Source organism: Ambystoma mexicanum, chromosome 13, assembly GCF_040938575.1.
Source record: "Ambystoma mexicanum isolate Mex_15411 chromosome 13, UKY_AmexF1_1, whole genome shotgun sequence".
NCBI lineage: Eukaryota > Metazoa > Chordata > Amphibia > Caudata > Ambystomatidae > Ambystoma > Ambystoma mexicanum.
Genome location: NC_090938.1, coordinates 88,486,764 through 88,507,298, shown reverse-complemented (window position 1 = coordinate 88,507,298; position 20,535 = coordinate 88,486,764). Strand labels below are relative to the sequence as shown.

Below are 20,535 nucleotides of genomic sequence, written 5' to 3'. Positions count from 1 at the left end.
ATTATACATTCAGAAATTGGTTCATAGCTCTGAAATCTTGGAGCGTGTGCCATAAACGTTTGGTTTGGTCTGCTTTCTTCGAAAATGGTTTTGAAATTCTGAAAATGTTACCCTTCAAGGGTGCAATTGAAGCGTACTTTGTTTTTTGTGGCTGATTTCAGATCGGTCACAAATTGGGTTGATTTGCAATTTCCCACCAATGCATTACTGTCTGTAGCAAAGTAAAACCATGATTCAGTAAGTTCATTGTCATTTGGGGGAATGATTTCCTCCCTTAGTCCACAGGCAAATGAGCCAATGCTTAGAACAAACACCTTTTTTCAATATAAAATGTTGCATTGTGATTCTTCTAGGATAGGAAAGCAATGCAACAACACAGCAGAAAATAAACAGACATAATCAAGAAGACTGCAAACACATTCTTTTGGCATAATTACAATTTATTTACTTATTTTATTTATTTATAGCATTTGTGTAACACCCAGACCCGGGGGTATCACAAAGTTTTGTACAGGGGTGGAGAAGCAGAGGGTACATTTGTGGATACATTAGTCATATTTAGCAAACAGACAAGTGGTTGCACGTTTTCTTAACATGGAGTTTAGTGTTCAGTTCTGATGTTAGCTGGCAGAGATTCCAGAGGGTGGGTGCCATGACACAGACACTAACACCTTGTGCTCTTTTCTTCTTGTATCTAGGGGTGAGCAATGAGAAACGGGTGCTGATCTTAGTGAGTGCACTGTATATTTCGGGCTAATGCTGTTGATGAGAGAGATGAGGGCCTCTTTATAGATGCAGCGTTGAGCAATAGTTAAAGTTTTGAAGTCAATATGCGTTTTGATGGGCAGCCACTGAGTCTCTCGCCTAATAGTTGAAATGCAGTCTGATCATCTCAGTCCTAGGACAGCGTACAGTGCTTTGTTTTGTAAAAGTAGGAGAACATTACAATAGTCCAATTTGCAGATGATAAGGACTCTCACAAGCATAAGGCAGTTGTGAGGGGCGAGGAATAGCCTACTCAGGCAGATGAGCCTAGACGTGCAGGCTCTGGTTGAGGAAAGTGCATTGATATGTCGAGTCATAGTTAGATCTGCTTCCAGGAGGACACAGTGTTTTAACATGCTTCAGGACTGTTATAATGGAGCCATCAATGCAGATGATGGAGAAGGCTGCTTCACAGTTTTTGAGCCGCTAGGGTGAGCCCATAATGAGTAGCTCTGTTTTCTCGGTATCAAGGCAAAGATTGTGGGTGGCCATCTCATTTTGCATAGTACTGTACACCCTATATATGGCTGCAGAGTCATAGCTGTGGTTGCCTGTGATCAAGATAAGGATTTGGGTGTCATCAGCAAAGTATATGGTATATATATATCAAGGGAAACCACAAGATCGAATAGTGGCTTGCTGTAGGTGTCATAAAGGGCAGGTGAAAGGCAAGAACCTTGAGGGACACCTATGGGAACCGAAATGGGATCAGCCGCTGCATCGCTGAAAAACAGTCTTGTGGAGTGTTAGCTGAGGAAGGATTTGATCCAGGTTGTGGCCTCAGGGGCGAAGTGGAAGTGCCGGCTAAGGTGTTGAGAAATGGTCTACGAGGTTGAATGATGCAGACAGATCTAATAGGAGGAGAAGGGCTAGGTTACCTGAATCACAGATATTATCCATTTGGATTTTCAGGTCAAGAAGGGCTGTTTTGATACTGTGTTTTAGGCGGAAGCCAGATTGCCCATTTTATTTATTTGTTTATTTATTATTTTTTTATTGTCTGCTTGTTAGGCGCTTATACAATAGGAATATACTGTTTCATGCACCCACATGGCAGGGAGAGAGGGTGGGAAATACAATTACAACACAATATAAGGAGCAGGGGTGAAGAAAGGGAGGGACAAACCTACTATCCTTTTTCAGAACGTGCAAGTGCAGAAAGGAAAGAAAGAGGAGGGGGTAAGTGCTGGAGAGACAGAGCTCGAGGGTGAGACATGGATGAAGTGCTAGGAATGAAAGAGTGCTAGATGGCCTGGGCCGCAGAAGGTGTAAGGGTGAGTCACCAGTGCAGAGGGTGTGCAAATGCAAGTGCTGTGGAATATAGGAGCGGGGGAGAATTGGTGTGGGAGGTCCAGGCCCTGAAGATGCATAAGGGCCACGGACACCAATACAGCACCTGTGAAGGAGGTGCTGTTCTAGTAAAGTCTGAATTTAGGAGTAGGCCAGACAGTCCAGAATTTTGAGTAGGAAGGGGTCTGTGGTAATGGGTCGATAGTTAGTGGGGATGCTAGGTTCAAGAGTGGGCTTCTTTAGGAGGGCTAGCAAGGTGGGAGCGCAGAGCTTGACAATGTGTGCTGGACAGGTGTCTCCCTTGCAGTTAGAAGGTTTCAAGGATAAGATGGTCGCCAGTACCTTCTCTTGAGTGACTTGGGAGAACGTTAATGGAGGGAACAAGGGGGTGTGACTACTAGAGAGCACTCTGGTTTCACGTGCGTGGGGGTTTTGGCAGTGAGTATGTCTTGTTTTGTCCTCATTTTGGCCTGTAGAGAGTCAATTGTGTCGGATAAGTCATATTTTATGGTGGAACACTATGTTTTGTCGGCGCAGATCAGGGAGCACAAGGGGATTCGTTTTCTAGCTCTCTCATGATGGAGAAAAGCTCTTTCATCTCAGAGCCGACATTGGAAATTCTGGCATTAAAGGAGTGTGCTTGTGTGTGACTATCACATTCTTGTAAGTTTCGGTAATGTTGGCATGCGATTCAGTTACTTGGAGTGGGGTGTTTTCTGCAAAGGTGTCTGAGGGCTCTTTTGTTTCTGTTTAGGGTAACAGGTTCCTCAGCAAACCAAATATTCGTAGGTTTGTTCGAATTTGGGTATTTTAGCTTTGATCGGAGCATGATCATCTTTAGTGTGGAGGAGGCTCAGAAGGCAAAGAGTGCCTAGGGCTTGGGGGCTCTTGTTGGTGAGCATTGGTAGCATTTGAGCGCTGCCTTTAGTGTAGGCTTGAGCATTCCATGAGATAGTTTATGAGTATTCCGGGACAATACTGGGCTCAGAGTGAAAGAGTGTGCGGTAGGTGGTTTGGCTAGGGAGAGACCTAACTCTATAAGGGAGTGCTCTGACCAGGGCAGTATACTGATGGACACACTGTCAAAAGTGGCATTGGTGGTGAGGATCCAATGAAGGAAGAGGCATGGGAAGAGATCATTTGGGAGAAGTTCATGTTGCCTGGTGCTTGCACGAGTGCAGTAGCTTTGAGGTGTATTGCGTCTTTGAATCCGAAGTTAAAGTCACCCAAGATAAGGGGCCTCATTACAACACAGGCATTAAGGGTTTAACGGCGCTGTTGGCGCAGTTAACCCTTAACGCCTGATTACCATTTTAACGCCTGCTTTTAGCAGGCGTTAAAATGCAAGGCGCTAACCCGCCTTGGTGCCAATTACGGCGCGGTAATTTACGGTGCCGTAATTAGAGCCTTCCCCACTCCCATTATGCCCTATGGGGCAAAAATGAGAATGGGGAAGGGTAAATGGGGAATGGGGATTTACCGCCCCACTCACCTTGGAATAGGGCGGTAAATCCGCCATCTACCATGGTGTAAACGGAGTTTACACCATGGTGGTAAAGTAGGGAACTTACCGCCTGGGTTGTAATGAGGCCAAATGAATTTAGTTTTATAAGTGGGGTGTTCAGAAGGGGGATGTCTAGGTAAGGGCAGCTGGGGAAGTTTGGTTGCTGGTAAACGAGAAGCCACTAGGTCATCACGTTGCCCCTCATGCCACTTGACTTGCTTGATGCTGCCTACCCCTCTCCTCTCCGCCACTCAGTATGGCTGTACCCCTTCTCTGTCCCCTTCTGTATCCTACCCCCGCTGTATATATGTTCTGTTGTTACCGCTGAAAAGCGCTCTGTCATGCATCTGTAATGTTGTACACTTCTGTAAAGGACTCTGTTATGTATCTGGATTGGTGTATACCTCTCTAAAGTTCTTCATTGCTTCTCAAAGCTGGGTCTGCGGTCAATAGATAGCATAATAATAAAAATAATGAAAGGTGGACTGGGGATTAGTGGTGAGCTTGAGTAGCAGCGTTTTGTAGTCTAGAGTGGGAGGCATGGTGATAGGTCTGATATGAATGTCAGATTTGGCGATGAGTGCAACAACACCTCTTGGGCGTTTAGGCGGTCAGCCCTGTAGATGGTTTAGTTGGGGTGGATGGCTAGGGAGAGCAGCAGACCTGTAACACTGTGGAGCCAGGATTCAGTGGTGGCTAGTATGTGGAGATGGTGGTCCAGTAGAATGTGGTGGACCCCTATAGCATATGCTCCCAACAAGCATATGTTTAGCAGGGCACAATTTAGAGCGACTGCCTGCTTGGCTGGCAGCGGGGGGGGGTGGAGGTAAGGCTGTGATGCACTTCAATGGAGGATGTGGTCGGGAGGAGTAGTACAGAAGCTGAGTCTAGCAAGTCTGGATTCACACAGTGCGGGGAGAGAGAGACCGGGTGGCAGAGGAGTCAAGTGTAGGGTTATGGCACAGAGTAGGCGGAGTCAGAGGGATCCTACACATGGGTGTGTAGGGCCCTTGTTGTGAAGTAGTAGAAGTAGGGGAGGCAAGTGGCTTGTGATTAGGGCATCAGCCTTTCCTGGGGAAGGAGTAAGGTAGCTCAACTTAGTTGGGCTAGTATTGGCTGCAGTTCCCGGATTGTCGGGTGCAGAGCGAGGCCCTTTTGGGTGAGCAGAAACTGACCATGACCAGTGTTGTCCATCTGCAAGGTATAGGTCAAGGCCTCCTAGACAGTCGGGTACTGATTGAGAAACTGGGAATGCAGGGTGCGGGCAAGGTCCATTTGGTCAGCGGGTGTTGACTGTAAAGCAGGGGCTGCAAGGTGCCAGACCAGGCACCTTGAGTGAGCAGGTTTTAGGTGGAGTACTCGGTCTGTATAGAATAGAGCGAGTGCTTGGGAGGGGGTAGGTAAGAAGGGGGTAGGGCATGGCAGGAGAGGTGAGGGGTTGTGGAATACCAGGACACAAATAGTTGCCGCCTAGATGCAAGGAGTGAGGCATGGCACTGCAGTGTGCCTACTGGGGCCAAAATATGGGAGACCCAGTGGCAGGAACAGAGCGGGGGTGGGAGTTCAAGGTGGTTGGGGATGCTGTAAAGTGCAGTGCTGTTAAACACAGTGCGCTCTGCTGTTAAACGCAGTGCGCTCACTATAGGCAGATCTAGGAGGAACTAAGGTTGTCAGTGTCAGCCCTGGGAAGGCTGACCATGAAGGCGGTAGATGTTAGGGTGCAGCCGGGCATGTCTGAGTCAGGCATCGTATTTGAGACTGCGATTAGGGAGTGTTGAGAAATCTTGTATGAGTGGCAGTAGTGTTATGAGTGGAGGAGGGAGGCAGTTTATGTTAGGAGGATCAGTTGCCAGTCATTGGGCCTCATTACACGGTAGGCGGTAAGGGTTTACCGGTACCAGTAAGGGCACCAGTACCGGTAAACCCTTACCGCCTTACTATGAGTTCCCTTTGCGGGAACCGACCTTAACGGCTGGTTTTACCAGCCGTTAAAGTAGGGTGCCGCAAAGGGACCTCAGTGCTAATTACGGTACCGCAATTTGCAGTACCATAATTAGCCCCTTCCCTATTCACATTATGCCCTATGGTGGCAAACATGGGAATGGGGAAGTGCCTTGGCGAATGGGGAATTACCGCCCCGCTCACCTTGGAGTAAGTAGGGCGGTAATTCCGCCATCCATCAAAGCGGACACAGTAAAATACTGGCGGCAACCATGGCGCTAATAACGCCATGGTTACTGCCTACCGTGTAATGAGGCCCATTGAGTGTGATTTCTAAAAGAGCCTGCATGATCCGGTGCCAGAAAGCATGGCATCGTGTTCGCCGCAGGAGTAATACGGCACAGGGGTGGTAAAAATAGGGTTGGGGTGGAGCGGGGGTGCAGTTACATAAATGATGGTTGCACAGTTGGAACAATCAAAGGGTGGAGGTTGTACTCTTCTTACCTACATGTGGTATGTGCAGTCCTGGAGGGTTTACCGCCTTGCCAAAGACAGTCGTATTTCTATTAACGGATCACTCCGGCTGAAGTATCTCAGTCTTGGATACAGTTGGAGAGGCCAGTATGGCATGAATGGTAGCCACAGCGGCCATGCAAGGAGATAGCAAAGGCAGGCACCCCTGACTTAAAGGTTGGCCTTCGAAGGGGTTTGGCTTCACCATATTGTTCGAGGATGCAGTCCTCATTTGATCGGCCAGCATCCAATCAAAACGTGGATGCATGGAGACTGGTTTTAGAGCTTGTAGGTTACAGGATAATGCGGTTAGCACAGAGGTGGCCATTTTGAAAATGCTTTGCGGTGCATCAAAAGCCAATGGAGGTGTTGGGGACATATCTTGGGAGAGCAGATGTAAGTGCTCACCTGAGCCTGATTCGGTCATATGGAAGTTAGGCAGTACATGAGAAAAAGGTCATAACGGTATTACTGCCTTCTTCTTTCAGACAACCTGATTATAAGTGAATCCATTCAGAAGCCGGCAATATCTCAGGCTACTGGCAGAAACATGGTGATGTTACCAACAGTGAGAACATCTGTGTGTCCAAAAAAGAACAAATCAAACAACATGGTGCTATGCTGTAATCCTTAACCAGAAATAAACCTTACGTACAAAGAGTAATTTTCCATTGCATCATCTTTCAATCAATATCTGGTATGCTACAGTGCTTACCCAAAACTTAAAGTTAAAAAATCAACAAATAGACAACAATATACTTCTTGGTAGTCCTAATGAACGTTTATTACTAACAGTAGGTGTGTTAAAAAATACTACGAAATAATTTTACGTACATTTCATTGAATGTGAAACAGCTTAAAATTAGAAAATGTTACTTTACTGGTGGATATTTCAGCTACTCCTAATTGGGAGTAGCATAAACCCCTACAGGTTTGTTACAGATCATTAACATTGTGCTTGTCAGATATGTGAATTCAAAAAATTCCAAAACCAATCTCATTTCACAGTGTTGTACGTCATCTTATTTAACTTGCCTACTACAACTTGCCTATTATAAGAGGATGTTTAAAGGAGATGGTCCACGCCACAATACAATGAGATCAGTGCACTGTTAAAGGTAAATAAATGCACATCGGAGCCTTATTCACTGTAATAAAATTCAACTGAGATAAAAAGGAACAGAGGAATAATATAGATGTTCTCCTCTATTTATCTCTTTTCTTAAAATGTATATAACGCCTACGACCAAAATAGTGTCGAAACACTGGGTTGAATGGTAGGCGTAGCCCAGGGAGATACATATTAAAACAGAAAGATTTTGTGATTGCACCTGAAACATGAAAGCTGATTATTATCACAGAGTTTGTTTGGAAGCACATTCCAGAATTTAGCGGATAAAAACTAAATTGGCCATCCTTGGGCTCTGGATCACTTTTATTGGCTGGTGCACAAAGTATTATTGTTTAATGGCCGAAGAGCTCTTAGAAACTGTAAGATTCACACATACTCTTGTGGTAATAGGGCCCTATGCTATGTATTGATTTGAAAATAAAGGACAGTGTTTTAAATTTCACTCAGCTAGCTACAGGAAGCCAAGGTAGTTATTAATAGCTCTATTCTCCATGGAGGTCTATGGGATTTCAGAATGAGGAATAACAGAAACCTATGATGTGGGGATTTGCAAGCAACCACTAGTGGTAACACTGATGCAGTTTGGCAGTTGTACTGCTCATACCACCAAACACAAAATGAGGGCAATACAATATCGCTGTCGCTTGAGTTCAACTTGGCTGTTTCAATTTTGGCGGCAATCTCTCAAAAATAAAGAAATTATGCTTCTATTCTCTGTCTCAGTTGCTGTCCTTGCCCAATTTTCACGCAGATGCTAAATTGTTTGCTAACGGGGGATTACTTTGAGATCATAATTTACAGGAATGTTTACAAATCCATTCAGCCTTGGTCTGATATCAATGTCCTTAGGATCACCGTGAAACACAAGCTTGCATGTCTGCAGGATCGCTGTGATGTAAATAAACAGTGCCATCTTAGCCACACTTTCTCCAGGACAAATTCGTTTCCCTAGACAAAAATCACAGAAAATTAAATGCTTTGCTCTCTGGTCACATTTAGTATTCAAAATCAATTCTGTAGCCATCTGGGGGATTGCTGACGCACATCATAAGTTGTTTACCTTTAACTGTGTAACATGACTTTGAATGACCGCTCATTAACTTCAAAAACTATAATAAATGTCTGTTATCCATGCATGGATATGTATTTGGGGTGGCTTCAGCAACATCTGGTATAAAGAGGTGGGCCTGAAAATACACTGCCTCATTACGAGGTAGGAGGTAGCCATAGTGCTATCAGCACCATGGCTACCCCCTTACCGCATTCCAGGTCCTGGTTCCCGAAATAGGGACTTACCGGGTCATTCCAACGTTAGAGGACCCGGTAAGTCCCCATTCCGGGAACCATTCCCCATAGGGCTCAACGGGAATGGGGATGGAGCTAATAACGGTACTGCAATTTGCGGTACCATTATTAGCGCTGAAGCCCCTTAACAGGTCTCTTCCATAACGCCTGGTAAAACCAGGAGTTCAGGAAGGGACCCGCTAAGGGACCTCGGAATAGGGTGGTAAGGGATTACAGGCACCGGTGTCCTTACCGGTGCCGGTAATCCCTTACCACCTACCTCGTAATGAAGCCCTTTGAATTGAAAGAAAAGGTCCTGCTGGGATAAATACTATGGGGATAATTGTAACCCCCCATATTTTAGGTGGTTTAAGTCCTGCACATTTTCAAACAATTTCTAGAAATGCATCTGGAAATGTTTGAAGCTCCCCCAAGGGTAATGAATAAGGGCCCTGGAAGGAAGGGCAAGCTGCTACCCGTTGCCACAGTGCTGAGAACAAGATCCAATGCCCTACTCATTGCTGGCTCCCACAGGGCAGTGAGGTATGCTCAACTGTATTCAATTTTTTTAGTGATTGGTATGCACTGTAATTCATGGAGATGACACAGAAAACTGCTGTGCAAGATGTGATAGTGGTGCTGTCGGGGTGGGGGAGCAGTTAAGCTGACCCCCAAAAAATGAACTGCAAATATTTCAAGAGCACCAATCTTTCAGGGTTCGCCCACATTTTGTGATATGCACTATCATAGTGGGTATGCCACTTAATCCAATGATATAATTAATTAAGGATTTATTGTACATTTTGTATATTTAAGTATCTTCTAGAGCACGTCAATACTCATTTTATAATCTTACTTTAAGCAATTCAAGTAACATTCAAAAGAAATGAAAAACATTTTAAAACATTTTTGATATTGAATCTGTATCCAGTACTTGATCAAACTCAATGCTGTCCATTGCTTATGATGTCATACCGCTCTGCATGAATGGAAAATAAGTAAACACGCGTTTCCATTCATCTTCAAGGGCTAAGCTTAAAACCTAGTCACATGCCATCTTGTTCTTTATAGAGATTAAACAGGTCCATTCTGCATGTGCTATCAATGGGCCTCATTACAAGTTTGGTGGTAGACTTGCTGGTAAAACCGGCAGGCTGCCGTCAAAATTGCGAATTTATCTGTCCCCTGGCAATGGGGAAATACAGGGCCATTACAACGCTGGCAGACCCTGTATTTCAACATTGCCAGGGGCCGGGAACTTTTACTCCCCATTCTCATTGTAGGGAATGGGGAGGCTGGTAACACCAGCACTATTCAGAATGGTGCCGGTGCTACCAGCAGTGTCTGCCCGCAGGTGCCCATACGACTACCAGGTCAGACCCGCTAGCAGAACTCGTAGTTTGCTGGCCTGGTAATAACGGTACCGGCAAGCTTCCCGGTACCATTGTTAGGGGACCGGAAAACTTGTAATGAGGCCCAATGCCTGCATAATATATATGCCTGTGGTACGTGAAATTCCCTAGTCATAATATAGTACTACCTAAAGTCACTCTTGGTGCATGCAAACATATGCTCATAATTGTAATAGGTCGTCCTTATATGTAAGGTGAATGCTCTTCTTTATGTAGTTGGCATGTTACAAAATGACAAAGCACTAGTGGTGTAAGGGAGAGACTCTTATTACATCAATATGACATGATCAAGGTCACCATAGGGGCCATTCCGCTACAGTAGGGGTCCCTTGCAGTGATTCTGAGAAGGTTCAGAAGAGGAACATTGGGATTGGAGAGATGACATCAGTCATTTCATGTGGGTCCCCGTGCCATTTGGATTTCAAGACCTTTCATGTGTTTTGGAGTGAACAATATTTCATGTTTGTTTACATTTGCAAAATGACTGCAGATTTATATATATAATTTGTACTGTCCTGGAAGGGATCTACAACCCACATATTTCTGTTTCTTTCTTTAGAGAACCCACGCAGTGACAAAGAGTCCAGAGTATTTTGAGAAGAATTGCCCAGGTAATATGGACTAATTATTGCCAGTTAGAGAGTATTTATTGGGGCACGCGAGTTGATAACAAGGTTGTGACTAATATGCATGGATTTCCTTGGCAGTATCCTTTATCCGCTGTCATGGTCAAGAAATATGACAACAAAATGCTAACTCTGAAAATGTAGTGAAACCCGTTTGTCATATGCACTTTCAGCAAAAAGGTGGAGGAGATCCTGAAAGATTATCAACATGTTAATCCTCAGTATGGGATGTTTGTCCCCCTTTGTCCATTGTGCCCAAAAAGCCTCCTGAATTTATGCCATGTGTGGGCTTGTTTGAGGTAAATGCTATAACACTCAAGGATTTGCATCCACTGTCATACGTCAGTGATATATTAGTCCTGAATAATATGGTGGGTTATAAGTTAAAGACCACCTTTTTTGTGCTTTTAAGGGACTAGCAGTATTTTTTAAATTATTATTTATTGTGTTGTAGTTCATCCGGTTAACGTTTCACAAATCACAAAGGCTGTTACAAACATAAAAAGTTGGAGTATACACAATTATTGACATAAATAAGGAGAAACATAACTAATTCATCTTCAGAATATAGCATTACAATCCCTGAAATGTAACACACATCATTAATCATATATCTACATTACATTTAAATAGCTATAAAAAAAACACAGTCCATCATTCCATTGCTCTTCTGGAATTATATTATCAGACAGGTGTAATTTTAAAAATCTTATCAAGTTAAGTTTCCATGAGATCTGAGGGCCTTCCAAAAACATGAGCCAGAGGGCTTCCGCTGTACAAATTCTCAATTCCTCAAAGAAACGGCTGAGATAGAGATGTCTCGACTCCCTCAAATTTACACATTCCACCACAAATTGTTTCAGGGTTTCAATTTTGTTGGGATTTTTTTTTTAAAAACGATGCAATCTTGCACTTCTTATAACATTGTTCTGGCTTCTAGAATCTCATTGATAGGTAAAATATGTATTCTTATTTTTAAAAAGTAGGATCTCCAACTTCTATCAGGAAATGTAATTATTATAAATAAATAAATAAATAAATATTTAGAGATCACATGTAAAGATTTCCCTTCCGATGATATATAATGATGAAAAGTGTATTTCTTGCACTCTACCATAGTTTGGATCCAATCTAATTTCTAAAAACGATTTTGAACCTCCATTGGATTTGCTGCCACAATGTCAGCGGTGGTTCCCAATGAGGTCAATACTGTCGGACAATATTCTACCCAGTTATTCACAGTCTGCTCTATTTTGTTGTTCACCACATTATGCAAACAATAAAACAACAATGATTCATGAGCAGGGCACATTTTTTCTAAAAATCGATAAGGCTTTTCAGGTCACCATTTCCTTGTAAAAGTAAGCCTAATTTGAATCGCACTAAAGAAGTGGGCGTTCGCATCGGGAGATATAACACCTGCTTCCAAAATGTGCCTTCAAAGCTACTCCACTGGATTTTTTTTCAATATCTAAAATAATATCAGATCCAAAGGTTAAAACTGGAATAACTTGCTTTTATAACATGTAATCATAGGAAGACAAGAGACGTCTATATCTCCTATTAACAACTTTAGCCTGGCCAGTCAGCGTCTTTATCTTACTCTTCAAAGAAGATATCTGCTTCAGTACATTAAGACCCTCTGGCAGGTTAAAACCTAGGTAAATAAACTCAGGGACTACTTATAAGTTTATGTTAGAAAGAAGCAAACATAAATAAGAGGTATTCTTAGTCTTCCTCTGTCTCATAATCATCACATTTAATATGTTAGTATTCACCATCAAATTGTTCCCCAATACATATTATTGCAGTGCTAAAAGCTGCCGTTGTAGACCTACTGGCACCTGATCTAGTTATATAAGGTCATCTGCATATAATAGCCAATTTACCATGAGGGTATCTAATTTAGGAGTAAAATAATGTTCGTTTTCTAGAGTGGCACTGTTAATATGCAGTTTCAATGTTTAAGCGCAGGAGAAAATACAGGCTGCCTGAACATTAATGACGAGGATGTTGAGGCCATTTTATTGATTAGGGTTTCAATCCTGCCACACTCTAGAGAGTCTGTTAATATGCAGTGAGTTGACCTGGTAGTTCACAATAGGAGTCATTGCCCCAAGAGTTAGGCCTCTGTTATACTTTTTCATTAAACCTTTCCCACGAGACTCAAACATTATGTAAAATAATGGTATGTGTCATTGGCATAGGCATACGAGTATGCAATATTCACAGGGACAATTTTCAATGTGGAGGAGCAGAGAGGTTTGGGAATAGCCTGTGGTGTCAAGAGGTTTGGTTAGATGGGAGGGAGCATTACTGTATCTAGTTTATTGCTATGAGAGATGCACTCTCTGTTCCTTAACCCTATAACTGTGCATGTTAAGTCATCTGCGGTGGGAAGCCCATAGAAATTTGCATGATATTGAAGTAGGCAATCAGAGTAGGCCAAATTCTGCTTTTTTTAGATTTGTATAGCTAAGAGCGAATAGGAGAGATGGAGTTTGCATGCACCTGTTGTTTGGAAATTATTCTAACTATGTGGTTTTCACCTTTTAAAACTGTAGGCCCAATATGGGTATCGAGCTTCAGTTTTTCAGTCTTAGAGGCTGACTGTCATCCCAGCCATTACTGAATTGCATTAAAGCTGTGTTTTCTACAATTTACGCACCTCGTTATTGTTTCTGAATTTACTTTGGGCTTACTTTTACTCCACCAATATCACTAATAAATAAATTAAGAATAATTGGGGCCATAGCACATCCTTCTTTCAAAGCACACTTCACCGTAATTGGAGTTGATAAAAGACCCTCCAAGTTTAGCATGACTTTTATTGTGGTATCATCATATAAATATATGATTATGGAAACCAGGTGCAACAGTCATCCCCATTTAAGTAATTTCGCTGAAATTAGCGAGCGATTTACGGTATCAAAGGTAATTGCAAAATTGATAAAACAAATATATAAACACATACCTTTAGCAAAGGATCTTGCTTTCAGCAGATTTAGTAAAAGTCAATTTAACACCACCCGAACACCTTTAATAAAGCTGTTTGGAACAAATCTAAAAATCCAACACCCCTTGCCCCATGTCACAAATTCTATTCAATTAAAGACCTCAATTTATTCCTGGCAGATCCACTAAGGCAATTCGACCATAATTGACCGCAATATGACTGTTCCCTTTTTTATGAATTGGAATAACAATTGAGGATTTCCATGAAGGCAGGATTTACTTGGTGTTCAACATTCTTGAAAACGGGGACTTTAAAATAGTTGACGAAAAAGATGAATTGCCTTTCAGTGTCTTAAATTAGACAAGCTGCCAGGTCCAGGAGCTCTAGACATTTTTCTTTTTAAGATTAGATCAAGAATATCTTCTTTAGAAAAGGACATGCTATCAATTAGCCTTATTTAGAGTCTTGTTAGGATAAACAGCAGGTGACTTTAGGCCATATATGGACAAATAGAAACTGAACCAATTGCTCTCTGGAATAGGATTTATCTGTGAGCTCACTACCCGATTATGGAGGTTATTCATGATTCTCCAGAATCTACCTATATTATGCTCTTTCATGCTTTTTAGCATCAATTCTGCACCCTTCTGGGCCTGTATGTTTTTATATTGTTGTAGCCACTTAACAAACCAATATTTAGTGATTGCAAGTACCTTTTTACACACACTCCAGAATAAATACAACCCACTAGGGAAACAGGCCAGGAGATATCGTTGCAAGGATAACAAGTTTTAATTGTACAGGATACAAATATCAGCAAAGGACTCTGCTGATCGAGAGCGCTCCGACCAGTTCTGATGCAAACAAGAGCTTAAAAAGCCAATTAGCGTCATCAGATATAGTACAAAACTGGTGCCACCGATTGGTGGAACCCTATACATAGACCTGCTCCATATTGGATGCCAGGCTCCAATTGGCTGGTGGATCCATGTGGGTCAGCTGCGCTCATCCTTGCGGTGAAGGTCGGGGCACACATTAATACATTGTTCCTATCTAAACTAAACATACTAAGCCTGAATATTAACTCATTGTGGCAAGAACCTCGGCGGCACAGGAAATGGTGCCAGGGGAAAGACAGGATAAAATGCAGTCATGCTGTCCCACACATTCAGGGCTTCATTGATACAGCAGTTCCTGCCCTCAAGGTCTCCACCCGGGGTTTTGATCTTTTATCTATCCCTTCCAGTACTTTGTGTTACAGGGGATATGTGTTCATGTGGGGAAAGAAATAGAGCCATGCATGTTTGGATGTTCCTTGATTTGTGTTGGGACCTGGGGGTTGCTTGCTTTTCAAGGAATGCAAAAGGTGTGGGGGTTGAGTGATGTCATCAATGACATTTGTGATGTCATCTTTGATGTCCTGGGTGTTAGGCTTATCAGTGCAAGGTGGTGGCGCGAGTTATGGTTGCTTAGCTTACCATAACTGGCGAATTTCAAGGGTTTTTCGGTTTTACTTGGAACCATAACGTCCCTTTAACAACGTTTTTTCACTGAATTTCATAGGTTTTTAGTAGCGCAACTTTACCATAACGTCACTTTAACAACGTTTTTTCACTGAATTTCATAGGTTTTTAGTTACGCAACTTAACTATAACATCCCTTTAATGGTTTTTCACTGAATTTCATAGGTTTTTAATAGCGCAACTTAACCATAATGTCCCTTTAACAACGTTTTTTCACTGAATTTCATTGGTTTCTACTAGTGCAACTTTACCATAACGTCCTTTAAACAAAGTTTTTTCATTGATTTTCATAGGTTTTTATTAGTGCAACTTAACCATAACGTCCCTTCAACAAAGTTTTTTCATTGAATTGCATAGTTCTTTATTAGTGCAACGTAACCATAACGTCCTTTTCAATGGAAAAAGACCACTAGCATCCTAGGTTCTCAAGGTGGGAAAACGGGGTGGTAAAAAAAAGATTTTTCTTCCCAAACCGGAACGCCTGCGGTGTCCCGGTGTAGGAAGGAAAATCTTTTACCAAGATGGACACCATGGAAAGGGAAGGCGGGGTGCATAAAGAGAACACAACAGGGCATGGGTTGGGGGGACCAGGAGGGAGACACGGGGCATGAGAGGGGGGTGGGAGGTAACAGGAGAGAGACATGGGGCATGAGCGGGGGTGGGGTGTAACAGGAGGGAGACACGGGGCATGAGCGGGGAGCAGGGAGTGGGGGGCAAAGGCAGGGAGACACGGGGCATGAGCGGGTGGTGGGGGGCAACAGCAGTTAGACACGGGGCATGAGCATGGGTGGGGGTAACAGGAGAGAGACACGGGGCATGAGCGGGGGGTAGGGGCAACAGCAGGGAGACACGGGGCATGAGCGGGGGTGGGGGGCAACAGCAGGGAGACACAGGGCATGAGCGGGGGGTGGGGGCAACAGGAGGGAGACACGGGGCATGACCAGGGGGTGGGGGGCAACAGGAGGGAGACACGGGGCATGACCGGGGGTGGGGGGAGGAAACAGGAAAGAGACACAGGGCATGAGAGGGGGTGGGGGTAACAGGAGAGAGACACGGGGCATGAGAGGGGGGTGGGGGGTAACAGGAGAGAGACACGGGGCATGAATGGGGGTGGGGGCAACAGCAGGGAGATACGGGGCATGACCGGGGGGTGGGGGGCAACAGGAGAGAGACACGGGGCATGAGAGAGGGGTGGGGGTAACAGGAGAGAGACACGGGGCATGAGCGGAGGGTGGGGGGTGTTAGGCAGAAACCTGTGCAGTTCCCTCTGGGACCACTGCAAAAGATTTAGGACTACAAGTGTTTGGCAGTAAACCCACTTGGTAGCAGTCTGTACCACACAGATTCACTTGGTAGCTGTGGCTGAGCAGTCAGACTTCCCTCAAGAAGAGTTAGGCAGTATGTGGAGTATACAACATAGGGCAATTTACATAGCAGAACAAGAAAACAGGGAACAGAGCTTCGGTGTAAAGATATATAGTTATTTATTTATAAAAACACATCTATGAAAAACACACTGGCACTAATACGGCAAACAACTTCAATCACAATTACTATAAGTAAATCCATCCCCCTAACAATAGTTCGACAAGTCTAGGTTCAACTGCACCACTTATTTGCAGACAGAGGTGAATGCTTTAACCTAGATGGCACTCTAGTATTCGTTAGGACGGGAGAGAAAAGGCAGGGTATGAAATCAACTCGGTACCAACACTTTTACGAACAAATGCAAGGCAAGTAAGGCAGGGTCTACTGTAGATCGCAAAGTTCAGAGGCCAGGCCCACTCGGAGAGAGGCAAGGCGAAATGTCCCAAAAAGTATCACAGTGGAAATGCACTTCGAGTCTTTGGCGCAAATTGTCACAGAAAGATTGGACCACTTCAGAACGGAAAGTTTAAGAAGGCTTGGAGGCGACCCAATGGAGAGGCGAGGATTAAGACACCTCACGCTAACCGTCACAAGGGAAGCCAGGTGGACACAGTACCTTGTATGTGGAGAGACAGCTCCGGCGGGGGCAGTTGTTCCTGGTGGTGGATGCAAGTTGGGGTTTTGCCAAGAGAAGAGATGCTCTAGTCGTCGAAGGAAAGTTGAAGATCGTTGCACCACCAGGGAAGAGACCAGCCGCGGAGTGCTCCGTCACAAGGCACCACCTTTTGGTCGCGGTACAGGCTAGTGGCTATCCGGTTGCCGGGGTGCTCAGCACGGGCAATTCGGCCACTACGCCCTGGAAGCGAAGAAAAAGCAAAGGGGACTGGTTGTTCCCACCAGTCAGGGGAAGAAGACTCTCTAGCCGGGAGATCTCCTCAGTCGTTGGGAAGTGGTGAGTCGGTTCAGCAGGGCTCCACCGGAGGTGTCATCGTTGCAGGTCGGCTCAGCTTTACCCTCGTCGGATTCTTAGGTCCTGTGGTGACTTCTCCAGATCCAGTGCCAAAAGCCCTGCTTTTATGCAGAAAACCCCCATTCATTCAGCCTAGCTGTCAATCAAAACACGCTAAGTGGTGAGCGGGGTGGCTCAACACTTGGGCCAATCACACCAGAGTGCGACTTGAGTTGGCAAGGCAACTCAGTCCAGGGTGCCTAAACCCCCTCCCACACCCCCTGTAGTACCCAGACAGAATGGCACCACTTTGGAGGGCCTCTGTGCAGAAGCCCGCCAAAAGTGGAACAAAGGGCTCAACCTCTGGTTTAGGAGTCACAGAGACGAAAACAGACGCCATTTTTAAAAACCGAGTTCTGGCAGAAAATACCAACCATTAGATTTATTTAAGATAAATAAGCCGGAGGTATGTTAGAGATTAACGAGAAAAAGTATTAACCTCCAACAATGGGAAGAAACCCATAGAGCTATATTCGGGGTCGAATATAACAAGTAGTTTCTACTGCCACCAGCCAAAACTCAACGAGGGGGGACGGGACAGTGCCCCCTCGAATAACAGACCCAGGGGTAATCGAATTACCCCTATTAGTACGTTCACGATAGGATGGTTTGTACTGTTCTGTTAGTAAATTTAGGTCTAGTAAAGCCAATGGTGACTTTACATGCCCTGGGAGACAGTAGTCAGTCCCAGGGTATGGAGTCTATGGTGGGGATCCTCTAGGACGCCCCAGTGTTACGGCACGGAGGGTGCGGTGTAACACACATAGAAAAACATATGAGACCCTATGGAGTAAAAGACCCCATAACCCATAGAACACATTGACATTCAAAGGAATTAACCACATACATGTCAAAGAGTGGGAGAAAAAGTGTCTCACTCTTGGCAGGATGGAAAAAAACAAACTCCAGAAATCCAGCAAAGCTGCTGGGGGACTCACTAGGTTAGGAAATTCAGCCTAAACAGAGAATTCTCCCTAACACTCGCCCCCCCAGACTAAGGGACAGGAGGATTTAATCCACTCCTTGATGAATCTCATACCTCTAGTCGATGACATACATCCTAGAGAGACCATCAGCATTTTGGTGTCGACACCCTGATCTGTGCTCAATGGTGAAATCTAACCCTTGCAGGCAGATCGACCATCTCAGTAGTTTTGGGTTTTCCCCTTTCATTTGCATTAACCATCTCAAGGGTTGGTGGTCAGTCTGAATGACAAAAGTAGAACCATACAAGTATGGCCTAAACTTCTTCAGGGCCCACACGATAGCAAAGCATTCTCTTTCGATTGTTGCCCACCTTTTTTCAGGATCCTTCAGCTTGCGGCTGATGAAGCAAACCGGGTGCTCCCTACCTTTCCCACCCAGTTGACTGAGTACGGCACCTATTCTTACATTTGAAGCATCTGTCTGCACAATGAAAGTTTGGTGGTAATCAGGAGCTCTGAGTACTGGGGCTTGGCAAAGAGCCTTTTTCAGGTTTTCAAAAGCCTGATTGCACTCCTCATTCCATCTAACCTTTTTAGGAAATTTTGGAGAGGAGAAGCTATGGTCCCATAGTTCTCAATGAAATTCCTGTAATACCCAGTGAGGCCTAGGAAGGCTCTCACTTGGGTCTGAGTAGTAGGTGTTGTCCAATTTTGCACAGCTTCAATCTTACTGAGCAAAGGCCTTATTTCTCCACCTCCTACCTCATGTCCAAGACAGACTACCTTACTCTGTCCAATTTGGCATTTACTCGCCTTTATGGTCAGGTTGGCTCATCCAAGAGCCTGCAAAACATCTCTCATGTGGGTTACATGTTCTTCCCAGGAATTGCTGAACACTGCTATGTCATCCAAGTATGCCATGCAGAAGTCCTCCATCCCATTCAGAACCTGGTTTACCATCCGTTGAAATGTAGCAGGTGCATTTTTCAATCGAAAAGGAATTACCTTAAACTGGTATAAGCCAACGGGGGTAGAAAATGCAGTTTTCTCCTTGGCATGGTCTGTCACGGCTATTTGCCAATAGCCTGACGTCAAGTCAAATGTGCTGAGGAACTTGGCTGCGCCAAGTTTATCCACCAACTCATCTGTTCTTGGCAAAGGGTGGGCATCAGTCTTGGTGACTGCATTAACAGCTCTATAATCCACACAGAATCTACGTTCTTTAGATCCTGTCTTTGGTACTAACACTACTGGGCTAGACCATGGACTAGTAGAGGGCTCTATTACCCCGAGGTCAAGCATCTTTCTGACCTCACCTTTGATGTGGGTTTGTACGTTTTCTGACATTCGCTATCCTCTGCTTTTGACTGGCAGACAGTCACCAGTGAGCATGTCATGCTGGCCCCAAGGGGTCAAGCCTGGTGAAAGCGAGAACAGAGAGGCAAACTGATTCAACATAGATTTGCACTCTTCTTGTTGCTCGGGTGTCAGGTTTGAAGAGAAGTTTACTCCTTCAATTTTTTCGTCTAAAGGTAAGCCTCTGAGGAGATCCGGAAGAGCTTCACTCTCTTCTTCTTCCTCTGATGATGCTAGAAGCAACGCCCCTACATCAGGTCTTGAGACATACGCTTTGAGTCGGTTGGTGTGGAAGACTGTTGGAGCCTCCTTGGGATTGCCCAAGCCCACCAGATAGTTGACCTCTCCGAGTTACCCCCAACTCTGAAGGGTCCCATCCATTTGTCTTGCAAGGCCCTCTGCCATGTTGGGATCATAACGAGAACGAGCTAGTCTTGAGCGAAATCAACCATGTTAGCCTTTTGATCATGCCAGTGCTTGACCAATGCTTGTCCAGCTTTCAAGTTATTGCTTGCTTCTGTCATCATGTGCGACATTCTCCTCCGGAGACCTATCACGTAGTCAGTCACTCTGACTGGCTTGGGGGAAGGAGCACTCTCCAACCCCTCCTTAATCAGGGCCAATGGACCTCTGACGGGATGACCATAGAGAAGCTTAAAGGGAGAATATCCTACTCCCTCCTGAGGGACTTCTCTATAAGCAAAGAGAAGGCATGGCAGTAGAAGGTCCCACTTTCGTTTATGGGGTTCTTCTAAAGGACCTATCATGCTCTTCATGGTTCGGCTGAACTGTTCTACCAACCCATTGGTTTGTGGGTGGTAAGCCGTTGAGAACCTGTAAGTAACTCCACAGGTTTTCCACATGGCTTTCATGTAGTGGGACATAAAGTTTGACCCCCTGTCAGAGATTGCTTCCTTAGGAAACCCGGCC

General features: G+C 44.5%; 1 protein-coding gene across 1 annotated transcript in view; it reads right to left on the bottom strand.

The window, feature by feature from the left end:
- Window positions 1–7,758: 7,758 nt before the first annotated feature.
- Window positions 7,759–20,535, bottom strand: part of LOC138520260 (cytochrome P450 2G1-like) — a 359,513-nt gene continuing 346,736 nt past the window's right edge. Inside the window, exon 9 of the mRNA XM_069632721.1 lies at window positions 7,759–8,093. Within this exon, the coding sequence (XP_069488822.1) occupies window positions 7,912–8,093 (182 nt within the window). The 3' untranslated portion in view covers window positions 7,759–7,911. The remainder of the gene's footprint in view (window positions 8,094–20,535) is intronic.